General features: G+C 46.5%; 2 protein-coding genes across 2 annotated transcripts; both read left to right on the top strand.

Moving 5' to 3' along the window:
• The first annotated feature begins 56 nt into the window (after window positions 1-56).
• POLR1E (RNA polymerase I subunit E) lies at window positions 57-22768 on the top strand. Its single transcript, XM_083817526.1, has 12 exons — window positions 57-215; window positions 307-410; window positions 1623-1699; window positions 8633-8718; window positions 9458-9513; window positions 9905-10049; window positions 11667-11774; window positions 15024-15120; window positions 15914-16047; window positions 17238-17319; window positions 18917-19048; window positions 22392-22768. Exons 1-12 carry the CDS (start codon window positions 155-157, stop codon window positions 22549-22551), a joined length of 1242 nt encoding a protein of 413 aa, XP_083673652.1. The 5' UTR covers window positions 57-154; the 3' UTR covers window positions 22552-22768.
• On the top strand, window positions 3793-5563 carry LOC310889692 (zinc finger protein 280D-like). The gene is given in 2 exon segments (XM_083817566.1): window positions 3793-4813; window positions 4816-5563. Coding segments are annotated over 2 exon segments (678 nt in total). The 5' UTR covers window positions 3793-4233; the 3' UTR covers window positions 4914-5563.
• Window positions 22769-25419: the final 2651 nt, after the last annotated feature.

Genomic DNA, 25419 nt, shown 5'->3' with positions numbered 1-25419 from the left:
GGCGGAAGTGACGCGGCGGCGCCGCCGCCGGGCGGAGCGGCGCCAGCGGGCCAATCGGCGGTGCCCTTACTGCGCGGCGGCGCGGCCCCGCGCTCGGCAGCAAGGCGCGCGGCGGTTGGGCGGCGGCTCGTGCCGTTGCGGGCGGCCCCGGGACATGGCGGCCGCCACCTGGCGCTACCGCGGGGACCCCGAGGCGGAGCAGCCGGCGGTGCTGGGTGAGGGCCGGGCGGGGGGGAGGGCCGGGCGGGCGGCGGGAGGGCGGGCGGGCGGCGCCCCGGTGTGACGGCCTCTCCCCGCCGCCCGCAGTGACCTTCGCCAACGGGCAGCTGCGGCGCCCCGCCGCCCTGCGCTTCCGCCTCTACCGCAGCAGCGACGCCGCCGACCCGCGCAGGAGGCGCCGCCGGATCCTGGTAAGGAGCCGCCGCCCGCGGCCCGTCCGCGCGAGCCGCTCGCGGTTCTCCCCCGCGGGGGGGGGGGGGGGGGGGGCTTCGCTCCGTGCGGCCTCCCCCCGCGCCCGGCAGCAGCCCCGCACAAAGCCACAAGGTGTCTCCGTGCCGCAGGGCCTTTCCCAGCACCGCAGCGCTGCCCGGCCTCAACGCCTTGCAGCCTTCCCTTGGTCGTTTCTGCCTCAGAACGTGCCGTCGCAGATTTAACACTGTGCGAGGAATTTTGGGGGTGGAAAGGAAGGGTGCCATGTGCCTGGTCACATTGAGAGCGACAAACAAGTGGCTGGTCTTTTAACCAGAACTGAATACGCCCTTATTGGAAAAGTTCTTGTTGATACACAGTAGCGTGTTCTCAAGGTAACATTGATTTACCAAGGTTGTGCGCATCCTGGTTTATTTTAATAACCTACAGGAAAATAAGGTTTGAACATTAAAAGCTGTTGATGACTATCAAGGTCCATGCGATCACAAAATCTGTTGTGTTATGTTTATACAGTGAACCTAAAAGCTTTATTGAAGGTTTTTTTTTTTTTTGAGGAACTGCATTATGCTACAAGGAGGTTTTTTAATTCTTTCAGTCAAGAGAAAACCAAACTTCAAGTCAAAAAGTGCTTTCTGCTGGCATTGCTAACTGTTACGATTGTCTGTGTGGATGGCTCACTGAAGGAATAATTTTTCAGCCAAAATCTTCAAGGGAAATATATCTTAATTGACACACAAATATTTAAAAATATACTTAGCTGGCTGAGCCATTTGTGCTAGCTTTTTTTTTTTTTCTGTCAGTTAATTGCAGCCAACTGGCTGTACTAGAGTTTTAAATAGATCATTCAAAATTACATTGTAAACTGAGTTCCTCTGTGTTGTAATGATGGTTTTACCCATTTTTTTGCCTTTGACCAAGGCCGACGTCTGTAAGGTTTGTCTTGTACACTTATAGAAGCTTTAAGCAACTGTGTTAAATAGCCTACAGCACTGGAAGTACCCTCTGAACCAGAGGGCTGATCTCTCCTGTCTATCGACTCTGAGTAAACCCACCTTTTCTTTCACAAAATGTTGCTCCTGGTTTAAAGTATGGTGGTCATGGCAATATAGAGATTTGTGGCACTAGACAGAAGAAAACGAACACAGGAAAGGTTGGTTAGCCCCATGGACAAGTAATTTTTCTTTGTTTTTCAGGTCTCAGAAACTGAAAGGCTTTCATACGTGGGAAATAACTTCGGCAGTGGAGTTACAAAACGTAACTCACTGTGCAGGTATGGGTTCCTGACGGTACTGTGGCAGTAGTGTGGGGGTGGAAGTGGAGGAATTGCTCTGATGCCACATTTCTTGTAGCTTTCCTTAAACCTGGCTCAGACGCTCCCATTGAGACCACAGTGTGAACAGAGAGGATTTCGGCATTAGGCTTGGCCGTACCACATGGTGTAATAGGAAGCATTGGTGAAGCCACCATCCTTTACATGTCCAGGCTTAGGAAGGTGACCTTTGTAGCCTTGAGACAGATCCAACTGACCTCCTAAGAAGTGTTGTGTGTTTGAGATCTTTCTTATCGTCTGATCGAAGATCCTCTTCAATGGGCAGAGCGACAATGTAAAATAATTTTGCTTTGTTATACCCAAAGATGTTTCCTTGTTCCTTTGATGCATATTATTGCTCCTGCTAGCCTACAGAACTCTGAAATGCACTTGATGTGTGTGTCAGGCTCTTGGTGTGACGTGCTCTGCTCTTTGAATGTACTCCACTTGTCCTGCACTGTTTGCTCTTGTAGCTTCAGTAGTCTCACTACTCTGACTCCTTAAATTATGGGTAGGGTGAGGCAGTGAAGAGCAGACTTGCAAAAACAATGAGGAAGAGGAGGTGCTTCCAGACATTAGCATTCCAGTGCTCCTAGTTCCTGAATACTTTATTTAAAATGAACTACTTGCATCCCTGGCAGATAGCACTTCAGAAGATGCTAAGCTTAGTCTTTTCTGTCTGAGAATTGAAACTAGAGAGCTGGCCCTTCGAGTTCAGCAGTCTTAAGATAGCATAGCTGAAAGAAGGCTTCAAGGAGCTTTTTCTTCTTGAGTTTGGAGAGAGGAGTTATTAATGAATACAGGTAATGCTCCATATGTTTCTGATATGTGCACCAATGTAGTAGTATTTCTGTACAGATTTGGCACTCCTATTTCTCAGCACTTCACATCACTTTATATTATTCAGAGAGAGTTTTAACTGTTTAAGTGGTACCTGCCTGCACCTCTGAAGATCCTGAGCTGTGGAAGCTAACAAGGCAAGCTAACTGAGATCTGTTTGGCATTAGGTTTGCATATGCCTCAGGATCGCCAGACATGCAGGCGACAACTAATTAGATTGTTTCTTGATTTGTTTTCTAATTTTTCCACCTTATCCATGTAACCTGGTTTGTTTCCTCCCACATCTGCCTCACCTGCATTCCTGATGATTTCCTGCAGTGGATCCGTTCTCATAGATCTCAGCAGCTGTCAGCCTAAGACCAAATTTACAGCTGCAGATGTTGGTGTGTCAGCATAAATCACAGCTGAACAAACAGTCCGGTTTACTCTGAGCGCAAAAATCAACGAGGCTGCCAAATCCTCGGGCGGCAGTTGTTTCACCCGTTTCCTAGAGCAGCAGGCACCGCTTAGCAATCCTTTCTAGCCACTGAGATTCTGTGGTCCCCACAGGACTTGGGCAGCTCCTCTGAGAGCAGTTGCGTAGAGCCTTGCACACACTGCAAAAGGCAGCTTCTACAGCAGGCCGATTTTTTTCTTTAGGAAGTGTGTCCTGAATTTTAGGAAAACATGTTAAAAAGCTGAGCAAGTTCAGGCACCACTCAGTAGGCTTCAGATGGAATTGACTTTTCTGGCTGATTAAGGAATTGGTACAATTGATACTCTGATCAGCTTCAATGAGAGGTGACATACAGCCTCTTCCTGGTGGGTCATGAGATGTGCCGAAAAGCAGCACAAACCATTTGGGTTAGCCTCTGAAACATGAGATGAAAAGGATTTTACTTGAGAGAAATTAACCTACTGTAGAGATGGCACACTTATAGTTCATAGAATCACAGAATATCCCGAGTTGGAAGGGACCCATGGGGATCATCGAGTCCAACTCCTGGCACCGCACAGGTCTACCCCAAAATTCAGACCACGTGACTAAATGCACAGTCCAATCGCTTCTTAAATTCAGACAGGCTTGGTGCAGTGACTGCTTCCCTGGGGAGCCTGTTCCAGTGTGCGACCACCCTCTCGGTGAAGAACCTCTTCCTGATGTCCAGCCTGAACCTCCCCTGCCTCAGCTTGACACCATTCCCACGGGTCCCGTCACTGATGATTACAGAGAATAGCTCAGCGCCTGCCCCTCCACTCCCCCTCGTGAGGAAGTTGTAGACTGTGATGAGGTCTCCCCTCAGCCTCATCTTTTCCAGGCTGAACAGGCCCAGTGACCTCAGCCACTCCTCATATGTCTTCCCCTCTAGGCCCTTCACCACCTTCGTTGCCCTCCTCTGGACACTCTCCAACAGTTTAATGTCCTTCTTGTACTGTGGTGCCCAGAACTGCACACAGTACTCGAGGTACGAGCACAGAGCAGAGCAGGACAATCGCTTCCCTTGACCGACTAGCGATGCCGTGCTTGGTGCACCCCAGGATACAGTTGGCCCTCCTGGCTGCCAGGGCACACTGCTGGCTCATATACAACTTGCTGTCAACCACGACCCCCAGATCCCTCTCTGCGGGGCTGCTCTGTTAGCAGACAGCCTGTTAGCAGACCTGTAACCAATCCAGCGATGACACAGCCAGTATCACGAAATATCACAGTTCCTGTAGGGGCTCAACCTGTATCCAGGCCAGTGACTGCTGTAACGACACAGCCTGTAATACTCGATCAAGATGATATTATGGATTCTCCACCAGCTGCACCAGGTAGTACATCTGGTGTACTGCTTGGTGTGAGACTGAACTCGGGAGTTACACGGTACCAGACTGGGCCGTCAGTGAATGTAGCAGGTACTAATGCTACATCAAGCAATATTAAAAATGGAGGACCTTTTCCACGAGCTTGTCCAAAGCGCAATATTGATTTCAATCTTATGGGTCCTTTAAAAAATCATATAAAGTATTGTTGTCCAGATATGGTGAATAATTTCTTCCCGGGAGTGGCCAAAACAGAATCTTCAAGTACAACAAGCAAGATCAATGAATCTGAGAAAGGAAAATTGATTATGTTAGTTAACAACTTCTATTATGGGAAACTTGAAGGTGATACCCAGCAGGTACAACAGGAGCAGAAGACTCATACAACATTTAAGTGCTTCAGCTGTCTGAAGGTTCTTAAAAATAACATAAGGTTTATGAACCACATGAAGCATCAGAGCTCGAGAAGCAGAGCAGTGGAATCTGGGAAAGCCATACCACCTGCCAGCACTGTTACCGTCAGTTTCCCACTCCATTCCAGCTGCAGTGCTGAAGGGATGCAAGACACGGACTCCTGATGGCTCTTAAACAGGAGACATTTATTGCCATTTTTCACCACTAGATATACTTTCCCCCTAGCCCCACGCGCTGTCCGTGCGCCTGAATCTGTCTTACAGTTGGTTAGAGACCCTCAGACATGCGCCTCGAGCCAGCCAGCAATTGGCCACTGCCCAAAGCTCATCTTTAACACTGTAGCCAATTTACTTTATCTTGACCTTGCTCAAGTTTTTGGTTCTACCGCCGTTTTCCTCATTCTCTCTCAGGGACGTGTGAAACAGCACAAAGTTCCCTGCGAATTCCTTTCCCACACAGTGCCACGTTGAAAGTACACGCACGCCTTATGAATCATCTACTGTTTGTAAAATCTGTGAATTATCATTTGAAACAGAGCAAGTTCTTTTGCAACATATGAAGGACAATCATAAGCCAGGTGAAATGCCATATGTGTGCCAGGTATGCAGCTGCAGATCCTCAGCTTTTTCTGATGTAGAAACATTTCAGGACTGTTCATGAGAATACAAAACATTTGCTGTGCCCATTTTGCCTCAAAGTAATAAAAATTGGAGCACCATATATGCATCATTATATGAGGCATCAGAAAAAAGGAATATACTGTTGCACAAAGTGCAGACTTCAATTTTTGACTTGCAAAGAAAAAATGGATCACAAGACTCAGCATCACCGAACATTTAGAAAACCTAAACAGTTAGAAGGATTGCCTCCTGGAACAAAGGTTACTATTCAAGCGTCTGTTGGATCTCTTCAGTCAGGATCTCCTGTTAGAATGAGTATATCCACATTTCAGTTATCACCTAAAGCTAAAAATACAACCACTAGAAATCATAACAGATTTAATACAAATAAGTCAAAAGCAAAATCAAAACCGTCAGCTACACTGAAGAAGCAAAATGCATGGACCAACAGCAGCAGCAAAAAAAAAAAAGTTATTACTACAGCACTGCATAATCTAAGGTATCATTTGGGAGCTCACAAATGCATTGAGTGTTACTCAGAAATAAAAGATTTTGCAAGCTACTTTTCTACATATGTCCATTGTACCTTATGCGGATACAATACTAGCTGTAGCAAAGCCTATGTGAATCGCATGATGAGTTTTCACAGTGCTCGTCCAAGTAAAAGATGTTGGATCTACAAGAAGCATTCAGAAGAGCTACGAGGTGTGACTGTAGTATGTCTTAACTGCGATTTTCTGACTGATGGTTCTGGCTTAGATAGCATGGCCACACATCTGAGTGAAAGCCACACTCATACTTGTCAAGGTATTATAGAGAATGTTTCTGTAGATTTGCCAACTGCCTAACAAGTATCTGAGGGAGTTGAAAGCGAGCAGGTATCCTGTACTGCCTTGGCTCACTGATATGTCACTGTGGAGCAGCAAATTGAACCTAGTCGAGTTTGGGATTATTTTGCAAACAAGAGCATAAGTCTTCAGAGGAAACAAAAGAATGCAATGGAAATCAAACTAAAAAAGTTTCATCGGTTGAAAAGTACGAAGAAAACTCATCATTCTCAGGTACAAAAAATGTTCCCAATTTGGAACTCCATGACAACAGCTCTAAGAATTCTTTGCATGAGAAAGGAGCATGTTGTGATTCAGATAGTAACAAACAGTTAGTAGACAAAGAACAAAAATATATTCATGGTGAAAGTGAGTTGAAAACTTGCCAAAGTTCAGATGATGGTGTCTTGACTGACCAGACTCAAGTACAAAACTTGGATGAAACTACCCTTGCAGCAACAAACGAAAGGACTTAAAACTAACGTTGGGTGAAGATGTTAGTGTTGAGCAGTTCTAGAGAAAAAGAAATGAACCTAAATCCCTTAGTTCAGACATTAGTGAGCAAGGCAGTATTCGTTTGGAGCCTTTGACTCCATCAGAGATGCTAGAGCATGAAGCGACTGAAATTCTTCAGAAAGGTAATGTTGCGCCTTCATCAAAGAAAGCTGAACACCCCTCTGAACGAACAGGTGAGACTTCTAAAGAAAGCAGTCCCAGCAGAATGGAAACAACTGTAAACAAGACAGATGAAAATGAAACAAGCTGAAATTGTGTTCTTTTTATGGCTTATTATAAATAAAGGTAGGAACACCATGCATCATTCCTGACAAGTGTGCTCATTGTTGCTCATAGGGGGTTTTTTAAGAGAGAGAAGGAGGCACAGCAGGGAAACTTTGCATATGAAGGTAGCATGTACATGTATATACAACTGAATTAACTAAGTTTATGAAAGGTAACACATTTCAATTTGTCTGCCTGTCTCTTCTGTGTGGTATATCTTAATAAACCAACATTTGAAAGGAGGAATAGATTCTATTTTTTTTAATCTCACATAAAGTGATTTGCTAGTCAAGAAAAGATTTTTAAAAATCCTTAAGTGAAACGGTGGAATTTAGTATGAATTCAGTTCTGATGCTGAAGTGGAGCACACTTTTTGCAATGGCTGTTGGTCTGCTGATAAACTGGGTGAACATAAACCTTTGGATTTGGTGTCACATTCCTGTCTGTAAAAGCACGTAAACAGAATTATATGAATATGTGCACCTCTGTACAGGTGTAATCCTGCCAGACTGTAGGCTTACCTTAATAAACTTTCAGTGAAAGCGGAAATACTGTGACAAAATGTATGTTTGTGGGGTTTTCAATGTGCAGGCTGTGCAGAAATACCGAGCATAATTGTGTAAAGTAGGACATACTGCTGAAAGGACTGTAGCTGTTAGGCTTTTACCATTGTTTTAAATATTCTTAGTGGTAGACCCATAGGAGTCGTCTGTAAGTCAAACCAAAGTATGGTTTAATGTAAAAATTGTTTTCAGCAAAAAGAAGGACAACTCCAGAGTGGAAATACCAGCTGGCATACGTTCTGCCATTTTGCAGCTGCTACTTGCTAACTGTTACAAAAAGGACACGAGAGCATAGGAACATACAGTTCGATTTCAGGACTTTTTGTAGTCTGTTATGTACAGAAAGATAGCTGCTGGTTTGGGGTTGGTTTTTTTTTCTTTATAGCCAGCAGCTAGGTGTCGGATTGCAAATGACTGACAGAAGCTTGCTCTTAGGACTTCATTGCTCCGTTTGAAACATTCAGAATGTGCTTTTGACTTAGTTTTGTTTCTAATGAAAGTTAAATGTTTTGAACAGCTGTTAAAGCACTGCTGTGAATTGTTACTTTTTGAGTAAATATTTGAAACAAAATTTTGTCTTTGTGAATAATTCATTGCTTATTGCTCAGTTCTGAGCTCTGAGGACTTAGGCTCAGAGTGACTTGTAGTACGCAGGGAAGCATACACAGGGAACACAAGTTTTAGAAGCAACATGAAACCAAGGATTAAACCAACCATACTAGAAGAGACAGAAGAAAGTAGTAACTAGCACTCAGGCACCTACAATTGATCTGTGCATTTTGAAGCTAAGTCAGTTGATTTAAGACATTTATGTTTACCTAGAGCAACAAGTCTTTTTTTATATATACAACTCTGTGCATGTATAGAAAGCACGTATGTCTATAAATGTATTACTTCAAGGTAACTTTTTTTTTGAGTGAAATTCTGAATTTTCGTGGAAAATTGGCATTTGCGATGCAAAAGAACTGGCAGGAGATGTGTAATACATGTGGCTCTGCACCATGTCGTGTTAAAACATCACTTCCACTGGACTGTCTCTTGCTAATAATTTGCCGCTGTTCTCCCCAGGTATTTTGTTGGTGTGTTAAACAAGGACTCTGGGCAAATGGAAGTCTACAATGCTGAAATATTCAACATGCAGCCCTTGCTGTCAGGTAGGAGGATACTGTATTTCACCCTAGCACCATAGTCACAGCGACCTAGAAATAGGTATACATTCAGCTATTGATTGCTTGGTTACTGACAGCATTGCATTCTGTTTTCTCCTCAGCTACCCTTTCTTACTTGTTTCTGCCATGTTCCCTCAGCATGGAGGAAGGAGGATACGTTACATTCTCCCTCTAAGGCACAGCATGGCATGATAAACAGAGGGAGGGAGAAGGAGGATCGTAGCTGAAATTTAGGGTGGGGCTTAAGCAGAGAGCAGTAAGGGTGGGAGGGTGGAACTGCCAGAGCTGGGAGCAAAGTTGTCACTGCTCAGAACAAATGCAGCCTTGTCTAGGTAGGCCCTGCTGAGGGAAGCCTGGAAATGGCCAGGTCAAGGCACTGAATCGCTGCAAAAGAAAACAGCTTTTCTTCAGCAGAACTGCTTTTTATTCCGCAGCTAGGAGGATAACCCAAAGAATACGGTCTTCAGGGATCTATTTTCTATGCAACAGGACATGACTATTGCTTCCATCTATGCATCACGCTCATAGACTTTGTAGCAAAAATTGGGCTGCCTTTCTCTCTTTGTTCCAGGTACATACTCATTCATTGTGTTCTTTAATTGACAAAGTCCCATAGAATTCTTAGTCTAGTCTTTTATTAATGGATTAGAGCTTAAGGAGTGCCAAACACATGTGTTTTCCCAGCTGCTGCAAGCCAAGCATACTAATTCTTGTTCTTTTATAGATAATTTAATACCTGATGACACAAAGGACTACCAGAATAAATCCTTCAGGGAGAAGGTAAAGTTGAAACCCCATATCACATTCTGCTATGATTATCCAGCTGACAGTGACAGATACTTGTCTGAGACTGAGATGCTCAGTTTACTGTAGTGTAAATGTGCAGGTTCAGCCCTCTCTCTCAGCACTCAAGGTCTGAGACAGCACGTTGCTAGTGCCTAGCATTAGCAGTATTTTCGTAATTATTTCAGTCTTGATTACAGTTCCAGGTACTTCCTATCCTGCTCTCCTCCCCCGCAGTGCTTGTTGGGTGGTTGGGTTGTACCCAGTGATATGTTTGAAATTTTCTTGAAAAATGTAGGATAAATGGTGGTTAGGTGGGTTTTCCTCTTGGATGCAAAGTGTCCTGAGTTCAGCAGTGTGTAGTCATTTGCGTCTCTCTCGTTCACAGGTGGATTTGTGCATTGAGGCCTTTGGCACCAGCAAGCAGAAGCGAGCTCTGAATTCCCGACGAATGAATGCAGTGGGCAATGATATGCTTAACACAGCTGTGACAAAAGCAGCAGCAAATGTTATAGACGCAAAGGGAGTAACAGGTAAGAATATTGTGTGAGGTGTAACTGAAGACAATTAGATGTGCTTTTCTGTCTGTTTGTTGCCAAGTATGGCAGGAAGAAGAAAGGGGTTTTGCTTGTAGTAAGCAATGAAGCTGTTGGTTTAACAGCTGAAACGTGCACATGTTGAGGAAATCACAGGTTGTTCTGGTAGACAAGGAACTGCTTCCTTCTGATCCTACTAGGCTTAGTGTGGGAGTTGCCTGGGTAAGGGAAGGTCTGTGTGTCATCAGTGTCCATTTCTGCCCGTATTTTGTCAGTGTTCTGGAAGCCCACTTAGAGGCATAAAGGCAGTAAATTCACCTGGCTTGAAAAGAGCTGCTGGATGTTCATTAAGGTGAGCTGTACTCTGGCTTCCCAGTGGCATGTGTATGGAAAATGATCTATGCCTTATACTGGGTCCCAGCACCATCATGTGCTATCCCAGGTGCTGTTTTGAGTCAGTCTGATAGACTCGGTCCTCTGCTGTGGAGAAGCTGGCAGGAAAAGGTATCTGCCATGGTCTTAGTTATTGCCACTACCGTAGGAAAAATTCTCCCAAGTATCACATTGAGGTAATGTTTCAAGGAGAGCTGATACCCCCTTCTGTTGGTGCTGGTGAGGCTGCATCTGTATTGCCTTGTGCAGCCTGTGCCACCCCACTCTGCCCTATCCCTGAACTTGGTTAGTCTGGCAGAGAGAAGGCCGAGGGGATCTAACCAGCAGCACACAGCTGTCGGAAGGGCAGTCAGAGCCAAGCCCTTCTCAGCAGTGTCAGGCTATACAGCACGGGTCAGCAAGACAAGTCACAGTGGTCCATGGGAGGAACTTCTTGCCTTGGAGGATGGTGGAGCCCTGGGACAGGTCACGGGGAGCTGTGTGGTCACCATCCTTGGGATGACTTCCAAGGCTTGGTTGGGAAAGCCAGGGCTGCCCTGATACAGTGCTGGAGACAGTCCATGCGGGAGGTTGAACTGGAGACCAACTGAGCTTCCTTCCACCAGCACTTGTGGGATTCTGACTTGCGTTAGCTATGAATAGGAGAGACTATAAAACTGGTCAGCTCTCATTGACATGAAAGCTCTCAGCGCTTGTGTTCCAGATAGGATATCTACTGTGCTCTGCTTGTTACGCTGGGCCAGATGATGTCCAATGGAACCCAGGATGTCAAAACAATGTTCTCCTGCTCACCCTAGAGGCAAGAGGTGTAGCAGCAGCAGCCAGTTTTGTCTAGTCTGGAGCACCATTTCTGGATCTTAAGTAGCAGAAAGTTCTTCACAGAAGTGATGACACCAGGCTAAAAGGCAGCGTGCTGAGTACATTACAGGCAAATTAGAAACTCTGAGCCTCCTAGAATGCTTTCTGTACCCACACATGGCACTAACCAAACAAAACGGGGAAGAGCTGTGGCCTTTCCTTGTCACTGTTCCCGGTGAGATAAGTGCTTAAAACTCCATTTCAGCTTCCATTTCCCGCTTAAAATAAACTAGTGTTGACCCAAACCGCCTCCCCCCCCCCCAATTGACTTGAATTTCAAGGAAGTATTTGGGTGTGGTCAGATTCTCTCAGTTTTTGTCTGCATGGTCCAAATGCTGTTTTGTTTCCCACTTCTCTCCTAAGCTTTGATCCAAGATGTGGCCCAAGACGATGTACAGAACATGTCCATATTTCTGCCTCCGTGTCATGAAGATGCCGACAAACCAGAACATGTTTACAAGTTTGAAGACAGTATCTTTTTCAGTAGCAGAGTGTGGTTTCTGATTTCTGTTTGCTTGATGTCAGTACTCTGGCATGTGGGAGGGAGTGCTGTCAGGCATGTGGCAGCACTGAGCTGAACCTTCGTAGAATTGTAGAATGGTTTGGGTTGGAAGGGACCTTAAAGACCATCTAATTCCACCCCCCCCTGCCATGGGCAGGGACACCTTCCCCTAGACCAGGTTGGCCAAGGCCCCATCCAACCTGGCCTTGATCACTTCCAGGGATGGGGCATCTAAACTTCTCTGGGAAACCTTTTCCAGTGCGTCACCCCCCTCGGAGTAGAGAAGTACTTCCTTGTATCTAATCTAAATCTACCTTTGAGTTCTAAGCCATTATTCTCCCTGACAAAGAGTCCCTCCCCAGCCTTCCTGTAGGCCCCCGTTAGGTATTGGAAAGTTGTTACAAGGTCTCCCTGGAGCCTTCTCTTCGCCAGGCTGACCAACCCCAACTCCCTCAGCCTGTCTTTGTAGAAGAGGTGCTCCAGCCCTTCATCATCTTTGTGGCCCTCCTCTGGACTTGTTCTAATGTTTCCTTGTCCTCCTTGTGCTGGGGGCCCCAGAGCTGAACACAGGGCTCCGGGTGGGGTCTCACGAGAGCAGAGGAGTGGAAGAATCCCCTCCCTTGTCCTGCTGGCCACACTGCTTTTGATGCAGCCTGGGATATGGTTGGCTTTCTGGGCTGCAAGCGCACGTTGCTGCCTCATGGTGAGCTTCTCATCCACCAGCACCCCCAGGTCCTTCTCCTCAGGGCTCTTCTCAATCATTCTCTGCCCAGCCTGGATTTGTGTTTCAGATTGCCCCAGCCCAGATGCAGGACCTTGCACATGGCCTTGTTGAACCTCATGAGGTCACACAGGCCCACCGCTCAGGCCTGTCCAGGTCCCTCTGGATGGCATCCCTTCCCTCCAGTGTGTCGGCCACACCTCACAGCTTGTAGTCATCAGCAAACTTGGTGAGGATGCATTCAGTCCCACTGTCCGTGTCACCAGCAAAGACGTTAAATCGTGCTGGTGCCAATACTGATCCCTGACGAACACCACTTACTACTGATCTCTGCCTGGACACTGAGCTGTAGACTGCAACTCTTTGAGTGCGACCATCCAGCCAATTCCTTACCTGCTGAGTGGGCCATCTGTCAGTCTGTCTCTCCAATTTAGAGACAAGGATGTTGTGCAGGACAGTGTCAAATGCTTCACACGAGTCCAGGTAGATTATGTCAGTTGGTCTTCCCCTATCCACCAATGCTCTAATCCCGTTGTAGAAGGCCACCAGATTTGTCAGGCATGTTCTGCCCTTAGTGAAGCCGTGTTGGCTGTCACCAATCACCTCCTTTCTCTGTATGCTTTAGAATAGTTTCCAGGAGGATCTCCTCCATGATATTGCTTGGTCCGGAGGTGAGTCTGACTGGCCTGTAGTTCCCTGGTTCTTCCTTTTTCCCTGTTTAAAAATGGGGGTTATGTTTCCCCTCTTCCAGTTGGTGAGAACTTCACTGGATTGCCACAGCTTCTCAGATATGATGGACAGTGCCTTAGCAACTACATCCACCAGTTCCCTCAGGACCTGCAGATGCATCTCCTCAGGTCCCATGGACTTGTGCACCTTCAGGTTCCTTAGCTGGTCTCAAACCTGATCTTCTCCTGCAGTGGGCAGTTCTTCATTCTCCCAGTCCCTGACTTAGTCTTCTGAGGCTTGAACTATGTGACTGGAGCTCCTGTCACTGAAGACTGAGGCAAAAAAGTAGTTGAGTACCTCAACTTTCTCCATATCCCAGGTAACCAGGTCTCTCGTTTCCTCCTGGAGAGGGCCCACAATTTCCACAGCCTTCCTTTCATCACTGACATAGCTATGGAAGCCTTTCCTGTTGCCCTTGATGTCCACGGCCAAATTTAATTCTAACAGGGCTTTGGCGTTCCTCACCTTATCCCTGGCTGCTTGGACAGTGTGTCTGTATCCCTCCCAGGCTACCTGTCCTTGCTTCCACCCTCTGTAGGCCTCCTTTTTCTGCTTGAGTTTTGCCAGGAGCTCTTTGTTCATCCATGCCGGCCTCCTGGCGTTTTTGCCCGACTTCCTCTTTGTTGGGATTCATCGCTACTGAGTTTGGAGGAGGTGAATATCCTGAATATCCTTGAATATCAAACATCTTTCCAGGGCTTCGTCCCATGTTACTCTACCAAGCAGATCCCTGAAGAGGGCAAAGTCTGCTCTCCCAAAGTCCAGGGTAGCGAGCTTGCTGTGCTCCCTACTTGCTGCCCTCCGAATGCAAAACCACACCATTTCATGGTCACCGCGGTCAAAGCTGCCCTTGAGCTTTACGTTTCCCACCAGCCCTTCTTGTTGGTAAGAATGAGGTTGAGCCTAGCACCTCTCCACATTGGCTCCTCTATCACATGGAGAAGGAAGTTGTCATCAGTGCACTCCAGGAACCTCCTGGATTGTCTACGCCCTGTTGTGCTGTCCCTCCAGCAGTTACCAGGGTGGTTGAAGTCCCCCATGAGGACCAGGGCTTGTGAACATGAGTCTGCTTCTGTCTGTCTATAGAGAGCCTCGTTCTGCTTGGTCTTCCTGATCAGGTGGCCCGTAGCAGACCCCCATTATAATGTCCCCTGTCCCTGCCATCCCTGTAATGCTGACCCATCCCCATTTGCCATGCCAGTGCCAAAGCCCTGCAGGCATGTGTACATCTCTAACTCTTGTTTATTCCCCATGCTACGTATGTTAGCATAGAGACATTTGATTTGGGCCCTGATGAAGCTGACTTACTGGCTGCAGTCGCTGCATTTCCTTTGCGCTGCTCTTCAGGTGCTCTCCTGCTGACCTGTGACCCTTCTCCAGGCTCTGGGCATCAAACAAAAAGCTGAGAGAGCAGGGACATACTGCATTGACACTTAGGGCCTGCAAGTTCTGTATCTTTCGTCCATCCTACAAATAGAAGGATGCCGTGCCTCCCTGCTGGAAGCACTTCAGCTAAGAGTAGTAATGAGGTCAGAAACATAGGAGAAATGACTTGTGATTGAGCCACAGCCTTTAGAGACTTATATTGGTCAGCTTGCAAGTCTTGCAATTACATCCTGCTTATTTATAATTTCCTTCCCCACTTTCCTTTCCCACATATTTCTATTGCAAGAGTGAAGAGAGTGTATCTTATTATGGGCTGCTCTTACCAGAAAGGAGAGAAGGTATTCATGTTCTTTACTTCAGAATTTCTTTAAAATCCTTCCAGTCCTGTCCCCAGCAGAGTATGAAGCATTGAAGGGTCCAGCAGCAGCCTTTATTAACATCACTACGGAAGAAATCACCAAGAAAACAGAAGAGAAAAGGTAATACTGCTGCAAGCAGCCTTTTAATAGTTAGGGATGGCCTTGTGAAGTTGCAGTTCTTCTGAGGTGCAGGATGGCAGCTGCTACCAGCTCCCCAGTATGGGACCAGCTCCCCAGTATGGGTATTGATTGGCTGATCTTTCCAGTCCAGAGGGAGGACGTTTAATCCAAACATGCAGCTCCACGCCTTTGGGGAGTATGGAGGGAGCTGTACGGGAGAGGAGGTGGTGTGCACTGCAGTATGGCTGCCCTTTTGGGAACGGATTACAGAAGAAGAGAGGGGATAAATCCAAAGTGGGAACTGGAGGCAAGTTCATACAAAAAGGACCATAGAGCTGTGCTGAGAATGGTGCGCCTGTGGCCAGGCACTGTCCCCAGCAAGTAGTTACTGTCTTGGTGTGGAAGTTGCTGTGGCTTGGCAAAGTGACATGGATGTACACTTAGTGTGTTAAGTCCTGGTGCTGAGCAGCTGAAATAAGCAAACAAACTCCCTGTGCTTCCCATCTGCCCATGCCTAAGTAGAAGTGTGTCTGTGCCCCATAGTGAGCCTGCAGATCCTGCAATACAGGGGCCTGCACAGTGGCTGCACTCTGAAAAGGCCTGGCTGAAATGTTGTCAGCAAGGAAAATGTACTCACAGAGCAGCCTTGTGAACGTCCGTTTGTCGGTGTTCTGGGAAATCTTCCAGCCTAAAACAGCTGTGCATTGAAGTCAGGGGTTTGCTGTGTCCTGTTCTGATAAGTAAGATAGTCTCTGGTTCTTTGATCCTCATGCTCCCTCTCTTTCTTCTTCAGCCATTGCTCCTTTGTCTTAGAGGAGCTGAAGTTCCTGCCTGTTGATGAGAAGAGCAGGGATCACAAAGCCCGATGCCTGTGGTTCCTGGACATCCTTGTTAAGTTCAGCTTCCTGAAAGTCATCAAGAAGAAGCGTAAGACAGTTTTCAGCTCTTTGCCTTTTCAGCTACCTGCTGGAACCTGGTTTGCAATGACTGCAATAGAAACCAGTAAAGCTGCCCAGAGTTAGCTGTTCAATAAACAGCCACTTGGCAGCAGTTGTAGTTCAACCTGTGTCACGGTGAGGTAGAGGATCTTCATGCTGTTGTGGGGTATTCGGTCTGCATCTACTGGAAGATGGATGTCTAATCCTTTTCAGTCCCTTTCTAACAGTCACACATCAGAGTGGCACCATGAGATCCTCTTTGTAGGAGATAAGGTCGCTTAGGTTGGAATTTGAGATTTGTTTTTGTTTATTGATAGGTTATGGTTTCTGTACTTACAGACATGTTTTATATTTTCAAGCTTTACTCTGGGAGTAGGGAAGCTGGAAATTGTCAGCTCTTTCCCTCTTCTAGCCTTTACATTCCAGATGCAAGAGGCATACAGTACACAATACATACTTTATATATCCCTCTGTTCTCTTGAGTATCAGGGTTTTCATTATCCTTTACTTAACAGCTCAGTGTGTGAATCCCAGTGAAATGGCAGGAACTGCTTTTTTCAAAAACACCACACAAAATATTTTGGTTGAGATTTTCAGGTCTTGGTATATTTCACAGAACTCTTGTATGCGATTCTCATTCTCAGTCCTGAAAACTCCAATGGTAGCATTTTCAGTGGCAGGGAAATGATATTTGAGGAAAGGGTAAGCCTGTCTGTGGAGCTCTTCCTGCATAGCTGGAGACAAAGGAGTCATCCTGTAGGAGTTAGTTGAGGAGGCTTGAAATGGATTTTGGAAAATGACTAGTTTGGTGCTAATAGGAATTTGTTAATGTGGTTTCAGTTTTAATAATCTATCTGACAGGACTATCTGTTAAGAGACAGGAATCTATTAAAAGAAAGGTTTGTGTAGTTGCACATGTACATGTGTATTTTAATCTGTCTAGTATTGAGGTGGGACATCCCATTTGCAGTGAACAACAAAAGATGTTAGGAGCCTCTCTCTTATCTGAAAATTGATTAGACCCAGAAATCAAGTGTGCAAGTTCCTTTTAGTTTCTCTGCACTCCCGTGTAGAGGTCATGAATGCTGTAGTAAGGAACATGCTGTTATGATGGTTGATTGACATTGTGAGGATGAGTACGTGCCTCTTATTTCACTGCAAAAGCCCTTTCTATCCTAGATCCAATGGGTCCTGAATGTCCACACATTATTAGCAGGAAACTCATGAAGAACTTCACCTCGCTGACCTACAACAACGGCAGGTAAGGAACTTTGTTTGCTTCAATGTTCTCGAGGTTGAGGTATAGCAGAATTCAGCTTGAAGGGCCGTGGTGTCGTTATCGGGAAATATACCAAAATGGAAGACAGCAGAGGCTTCTTGAGTAGCACCCTGGACTGTGTAGAATAGTGTTTTATGACTGACGGTGGTCTGTGGGCAGTGCAAGTCTACGTGTGACTGGGAGAGGCAGAGTCATGCGTGCAAAAGCATGTGCCTATGACTTTAGCTAGCCTGACCAAATGGCATGCCCGTCTGTTTCTGGAGTTCGCTCCCTGAATGCAGGATAGGAGAACATACACTTGTGTTGCAGCTCACTCAGCTGCGTGGAGAAAATGGGTAGCTGCCTACACATACATTTTTCACTGTAAACCAAGGCAGCTGACAGGTAGCTGTGCCAGCTTTCCACCATCTCAGAGTAGGGTTGGGACAGGGGCAGAGCAGTGGCTAAATAATGGTGCTTCTTTTACACTCACAGCGCTTAATTAAAACAAAAGGGATGCTTTTGCATGAAATAAACCCAACTTATTTGAATTCTCCAGACCTACGCAGACAAAACCACATAAAGATTCGTGCTGCTTAACCCCTGGGCTGAGGCCAGTGCAGGTTGATGTACAGAAACTCATGCCATTGCACATGGATGTTTACAGGCCAAAGAGTTCTGCTTAAGTTTTGCCCAAGCATTACCCAGCCAGCAGTGACAAAGCTGGTTGCAGTAAGATGGGTTCTCATTCTGCCGTGGAGGTCAGACAGGACAAGTCATCACCTCGTGACAAGAGTAGACTGGGGGCTAGGAAGCTCAATCTTTCCAGTAGTGTCAGAGACACTTGCTGAGGCAGCTGTTGGAGGCTGCCTTTGACCAGATGGCCATTTGTTGCTACCTTACAAAGGATGCCTTTTATAACTAAGCAGTGATAAATCTGGATAAATGTTTTCAGTGGTCCTGTTGAGAGGAAGCACCAAAATACTGGCAAGAGTGAATAATATTCTAATTCTTGCCACAGTGCCTTTCCTGCAGTCAAGGAGGCAACAGCCTCTGCATGGAAGAGGCATAACTGCTGTTGCTCAGCCATCGTGGAGCTGCACTTTTGCCGTCAGACTGAAATTAACAGAGAATTTGAGTCCAAATGGGTGAGCGTTTGTCTATGAGGACTCAAACTACTGGTGAACAATCAAAATAAATGCTTCCACATTTGCTCTGTGTGGACTGTCTATTTAAGTAGCCATTAGTATTATACTGAATACCCTCAGAGCAGCTTCTCTTTGCTTTCCTCTTTCAAGGGATCAGAGTGCCAGAGAGACAGAAGTGTCATTAGGTGGTGATTTTGTCAAGGCCATAAAGCAATAAACAACTCCAGAGGCCTTTGCTTTTGAACAGAAACATAAGCAGCTTGTGAGAAGGACAAAGAAGTCTGTGAGGTCCCCATGAACAGGGATATTTGTTGCTTAAAGCTCTTTCTTTCATGTCTAGGAAAAGTCTGTCATCGCTAACAGAGGCTCCAATTCTCTGTGTACCTCATGGGGGCTGTGTTTTGGGTTCACTAATATTCCAAATTTCATGTGTTCTCCCTCTTGCCGTTCAGTGTCCAGAATTTAATCTCTGCATCAATGAAGACTAAAATCACATCATACGTCATCGCCTTGGCTCTGCACATTAACAAATTCCAAATAGACCTCACCGTCCTGCAGAATGACATGAAGCTCCACGAAAGCAGGTGAGTCATCATGTTTGTTCATACCTGCTGAGATGCCTGCGGTCCTCATACAAATAGTGCCCCAGGGAAGAGAGCTCTGGAGCCTCTCCTGCCCCTGAGTAGTACGGTTCCTGCTGTGAGAACCTTTTGCTGTAATTGGACATTGGAGTGTGTCGAAGCTTTCTTTTCAAGCCCTACTACTTGTAAAGGAGGGTGGTTATACATCTCAAGCTTTGTGATGGTGCTTACTGCAGTGCACCCTCAGGTGCATTAAGAGGATATTCATCTACATTGCAGGCAGGGAAACTGAGGCGGGCAGCACCCAAATGGCTGGCTGGGGCAGATTCCGGCAGAAAACCTACCCAACTGCTTCCCAGCCCCATTTCTTACCTGACAAGTCTCATCACTCTTCACTTTCCTGTCCCTGATACACCTTCTTTCTGCAGAGTTCTGCTCCCTGCTAGCTACCAGTCTGAGTGCAGGCCCAGCTTTGTAGCAGACTGCAACAGGAAAACTTGAAACAGGTTTTTGTCTCACAGTCAGATAGTAAGTTGGTGGTAACATGGAGTAATCCCATGCTCCTGAAATTTCCTCACTCAGGGGTTGGAACCAAGGAGATTGTTTTGTTTCTGAAATGATGGTAGACTTGGGGACTTTTCAGCAAAGAATCTTGAGGGGAGAACTGGAGAGAGGTTGGCCATAGTATTTGAAATAAGGATTTGCCACAGAATCACAGACTGAATGAGTTTGGCAGCGACCTTTGAGGGTCATCTGGCCCTATTTCCCTGCTCAAGCAGGGCTACGTAGAAACAGTTGTCCAGAACCAGGTCCAGACAGCTTTTGAAGGTCTTTCCAAGTGGGGAGACTCCACAGCCTCTCTGAGCAACCTGTTTTCAGTGCTGTCACCCACACAGTGAAGAAGTGCTTCCTGCTGTTGAAAGGGAACTTCTTGTACTCCAGTTTGCGCCCATTTCCTCTTGTCCTGGCACTGAGCACCACTGTGAAGAGCCTGGCTCCATTTTCTTTACAACCTCCCTTCAGCTATTTACAGACATTGATGAGATCCCCCTGAGCTTCCTCTTCTCCAGGCTGAATAGTTCCAGCTCTCAGCCTTTCCTCACAGGAGAAATGATCCAGTCCCTTCATCATCTTTGTGGCCCTTTTTTGGACCACATTTGTATGTCTATGTCTCCCTTGGGTAGCAGAATTGAACACGGTACTCCAGGTGCAGCCTCACCTGCACTGAGTAGAGGGTAAGGACATCTCTTGATGTGCTGGCAGCACTTTGCCTAATGCAGCCCGGAATACCGTTAGCCTTTTGCAGTGATGGCACTTTCCTGGCTAATGCTCAGCATGGTATCCACTGGGATTCCTAGGCCTCCAAAATCTGCAAAGCTGCTTTCCAGCAGGGTGATCCCCAGCATGTCCTGGTGCCTGGGATTGTTCCTCCCCAGGTGCAGGACTTTGCACTTTCCTTGTTGAACGTAATGAGATTCTGGTCAGCCCACTTCTCCAGCTTGTCGAAGTCAGTCTGGATTGCAGCACGTCCCTCCGCTGTCTCTGCCACTCCTCCCAGTGCCAAGTCAAGGGTAGAGAGCATGAGTGGGTAGAAACAAGCTTGCAGAATAAGCAACTGGGCAAACAATGCTTGCTGTGTTAGATTTTTTTTGAAAGTTGCTCCCTAGACTTCAATTTTCCATAGAAAAATAATTACTCCCCTGCCAAGTGGTGTCTCAGCTGTTAGCTGCAAGACATGCTTGTGCCAGCAGGTGTCAGCAGAGCCTCCTCCAGCTCCTCTGGCTCTGAGAAAGCTTTCATTACAGTTTGCACTGTAATATCTCTGGCCCCTGCAGAATAAATCAGGAATTGATCAGCGCTAATCAGCCAGTCTGCTGAGCTTGCTGGGAAGTTGCCCAACAAGCAGACATTAGCTCAACAAGCAGCTTGTTAATACTGTCCGGGAATGGGTCAGGTGGCCCTGCTAGTAGCTCTTCGGCCGTGCATGTATCTCTGTCGCACCCCATCCTGTTCTGTGAGTCACGGTGACTCCTACGGACATTTGCTGCCTAGCTCAACCGTACTGGTCTTTTCTATCAGGATTCTTTAGAGGCGATGCTGCTGTAAAGGAGCTGCAGATGGTCAAAAGTCCTTCCCTACAACAGAGAAAGACATTGTAGAGTATCCTGGGCCTTCTTGTTGAGGGACATAATCTCAAGATCCTAGGAAAACTGAAAGTTATCAGAGCCCTTAGCCACATCTGGGTTTTGCAAGCTGTATAGTCAGACCTGATGCAGCAACTTCTGATTTTTTCTGCAATTTTGCTCTTTGTTCTTAGATAACTAATAGCAATGTTAACTGGGCTGGCTGATACTGGTTTCCATCTCTTTTTTTTTTTTTTTTGGAAGCTGTTTTAAAATAAGTTAGTTGGGTTTTTTTTTTGTTTTGTTTTTTTTTTAATTACAAGTTTTCCAATTTTTTGATCTTAAACGCTTTACTGGAGCTGGGAGCACAGGTTATAGGATGCTAGTGACAAAAAGGTGGGGGAAGCAATCACTTGTTGGAAAAACAGAGATGAGGCACATGTCCCTGTGACACTTCACTCAGCCACGGGATGATCCTTGCTTGAAGTGGGAGGTTTGGTTGAAGAACACCTGACATCTCTTCCCATCTGAATCTGTTTGTATTTCAAAGCCATAAAGTCATCTGGGAGGATACTGGGGCTTGTGTGTTCTCAGGGCACCAGCTGAGGCCAGATAGCTTATTTCCTTGCTAGATTCCTCTCAAACAAACTTTGTTCTTTGACAAACCTCCAGGTATGTTCTGGCTTGTGACTTCTTGCCCAAACCCATCACGCTACAGATCTCAGCCAAGACCTGAATTTCAGCAATCAAAGGGAGATGCTCTCACTGTATTAGATTCCCTCCATTGTACCATATATGAAAGATGAGTCCATTGGGAATCTAATATGGGCTGCCTGCAGCAGCGGCTGTAACATCTCTTCACAGAAAAATGGAGAGCTGCATTACTTTTTCCGAGTCAGCTGGCCATTGAGTGATCTCTCATACTTATGCTCTCTGAGGTTGTTGTGCAGTTTGGTAGCATTCCAGCCTCCCCAGCAAGGCTCTGCCTTATAATCTTGAAATACTTCCAGCTTCTAGTTAGATGATCTTTCAAGGTCCCTTCCAATCCCTGACATTCTGTGATTCTGTCCCCACGGTGGTGTTAAGATGCAGAGCAGACATCCTGCTTGTGGCTGCCTCCTGGCTTCCCTCCCTGAGGTGAATGGCTGCTCATCTTTTTTGTGGTGTCAGTCCCAGAAGATCTGTCTGCCCCACTGACATAGTGTTTCTCTGGTGTTTTCCAGGATGATGGACATTGCAAAGGCCATGCGGTTGAAGATCTCCAAGGCAAAAGGACTGCCAGGGCTTGAGAATGATCAGAACCACAAGCTTGGCACGCTGTCTCTCCCCTTGCCTGCACAGAAGACATCAGGGAACCAAAGGAAGCGCAAGAAGATGAACTAAAATATCTGAGAGGTCTCAGCAGGTGTGAAAAAGTTCCCTTCAGAACAGTCACCCTGCACCTACAGAGTCATGGGGATGCTTTTCTCTGTTGTGTTTGGTTGTACGGCATTACTGCACAATCTCACTGAAGTCACAGTGTTGGGCTGGAACCGGTGTTCACTTCATTAAACTGCTGATCTTTTCTATTAAAAAAAAAAAAAAAAAAAGCTCTAATAAACCCTTTGTCTTTCTTCCTGTCTTTATGAAGAGAAAAGGATGTAGGATGTGCCAGAGCAAGAGCATGCTGGTTGAAACTGCAAGTGCTCCACTGACTGCTTTCTTCTGGCAACGTAGTGGTCAGCTCATGGCCAGTTTTACTTCTTTGACGCAAATGCAGCGTAGAGAGCACAGAAAGAGAGAGGGAGAAAAAACAAAGTTTTATTTATGCACAATTTCAGCTCCAAGTGTTTCTCCAGAAGTTTCAGTGTAATTCTGTCTTCGCAAAGTGTAAATATACTGAACAGACAAAGCATTTCTGCCACTTACACTAATCTAGCTGAAACCAGTCTTTTTTTGTTGTTCTTTTTAATTTCTCATTAGGGTCTGGTCTTGTGCACATCAGAGCCAGCAGCTCTTACTTGGACTGGCTCATTGCTGCTATGTTTCAGATGGTTGATATGTGGCATGAGAAGGGGGGCAGACATGGCTCATTGTGACAACGCCATGGATTCCTGGACCAAAAATCGACTGCTGTTGCAAAGCTGCTTCTGAATGCTATGGTAAGCAGAGAAGTAGAAAGAGATGGTTGCCTGACCAACCAGGCAAGAGCCTTTCCACAATTCGGAGCCACTCACAGCACAGATGAGGATGCTAATAGCTTCTCTTGACATCATTGCTGTGTCTGCAGAGCCAGTTCTGATAGTGTCTGAGAGCAGCATCCCTGGTTCTGGGAAAATGTGTTGATTTAGTCCAAAGAGGAGAATGGCCCATCCGCAGTGTGTCTCGCTATTAGCCACTGCAGTTTGGAAAGCAGTTGTTCTCCTTCCCAGTAACGTAGCAGAGTTCTTCACTACTGAAAGTGCTGAGGTTAGTATGGCTGTTGGGGGAAGGGAAATGAGATCTTACTTTTGGGCCAGAGGGGTGCTCCCAGACGCAGGACAGTCCTGCCAAAGGGGCTCTGTCAGATGAGAATCACACAAAGTATAGGTAACCTGGAGGGACTTAATGCCCAAGTCGAGTACTCATCTCTGTATGCGTCATGGACAGGGAAGTGTGTGTTAATGGGATTAAATCCTGTCGGAAAATGGGAAGATGAATGGGAGAGGAACCCAGTAACTGTGGAGAAAGATGCTTTAGTAGGAAGGAAAAGGTGTTTTCTATCACTGCTCGATGTCAAGGGTCACCTTACTTGAGAGTATACCCCGGACATTAGAGAGTGCGAGGGAGCGACCAGAGAGGCTGGGAGAAAGCTTGTGCTCTTCTCCCCGGAGCCATGGTGCAGGTTACCTGTGGGACACTGCACAGCATGGCAGCGGCTGGCTAGGTGACTGTGACCCATGCCAGAGCAAGGCACTGCTTAGCGCTGGCAGGCAGGAGGCAGGAGGGCTGCGGCCCTCCTCGAACAGGAAACGCCCTGAGGCCCTGCTGTAGGCACACTACATGTGGCCGACCAGCCACCGCTCCATCGTAGTCCTCTGAGCTTGTCTCCTGACATGTGACGAAGCATTCTTGTTGAAAGTCAGCATGGAAAATAGACTGGGAAGTGGTGAAGGAAGGTTCTCATAGGCCTGTGATTTCTTGGGAAGACGGGAGTTTTGCGAGCAGGGAGTGAATGGCTCCTGCCAAGTGGGTACTTCTGGGCCTACCGAGCACGCGCTGCGGCAAGGCGCTCCTACAGGAGCAGAAAGACTGGCACTGTCCCTGGGAACATGTTCTGGTAGGAGCAGGGTGGCTCCCGTGGCTTCCTAGTCTGAAGGTGACCAGAAGCTCTCTTTACTGCTCCTCTGCCACTGCCCCAGGATCACACCAGTATTTTGCTAGTGCACGGATGGCACATCGGTATAAGGTGTACAGCCACCAAGAACAAGGTGCCATGAAATAAGCTGAGCGTAGGCTCTTTCTTACTCCAGACTGTGGACTCTGTAGGGCATTGCAGCGTTGGAGCCAACTTCTGCTAGTGTTGCTGGCGTGTTGTCTCACAAGTGGTTCCTGCAAACACAACAGGAGGACAGGCAGAGCAGCAGCCTGCAGGTACTCAGTTGTCAGCAGTGCTGCCTTTCCGATAACGATGACCTCTAATTTACTTACAGACAGACAAAAGCACTCTGAGCAAAGCAAAATGCAAAGCTTGTGCCAACCAGTGGCTCTACAAGTCCGGTGTGTGTGTTACCTTTTCACAGTGTTTAGGCTGTGAAAAAGGCCAACAGATCTCCAGACAGCGCCCCCAGCTAGCTGCTGCGTGGGTCATTTGGGGGCCGCTACCCTGCTTGTGACAATGAGCAATGAATTAGGGTTGCACAAATATAGCAGCACCTCACACTGCTTACATTGTTCTCTATAACATATCAGCTGTAACAAAAGAACAAAAAACATTTTACGTTTAACGAATGCATGCTGAATTCTCCCCGAAAAAGGAGAAAATAGTAATGTCTGAGTTTATGTCTGAAAGTCCTTCCTGAACGTATGGACAAATCAGGGTCACAAATATACTCAGCGTAAAGGTGAAAGACAACTTTGGAAAGCAAACCTTATTTTTGCTTTGCTTGTGAAGATGAAGTTAGTATGAACGTTTGAATTTGGGACAGCATGTTGCTAAGGTCTTCCCTTCCCCACTGTCAGAACCACAGTTGCAAAGATGTCTCAGGAGGTTACTAGGAGGGTGGCCCCAGA

Source organism: Anser anser (assembly GCF_964211835.1).
Source record: "Anser anser genome assembly, chromosome: Z".
NCBI lineage: Eukaryota > Metazoa > Chordata > Aves > Anseriformes > Anatidae > Anser > Anser anser.
The sequence above is the reverse complement of the archived record's forward strand: the minus strand, read 5'-3'. Positions and strand labels throughout refer to the sequence as shown.

What these genes read in the sequence shown, in the direction of transcription:
- POLR1E (XM_083817526.1), top strand. Translation starts at nt 155, where the DNA reads ATGGCGGCCGCCACCTGGCGCTACCGCGGGGACCCCGAGGCGGAGCAG. An exon ending in AAACGTAACTCACTGTGCAG is followed by an intron (nt 1,700 to 8,632) that starts GTATGGGTTCCT and finishes TGTTCTCCCCAG; the next exon opens with GTATTTTGTTGGTGTGTTAA. An exon ending in CATGCAGCCCTTGCTGTCAG is followed by an intron (nt 8,719 to 9,457) that starts GTAGGAGGATAC and finishes GTTCTTTTATAG; the next exon opens with ATAATTTAATACCTGATGAC.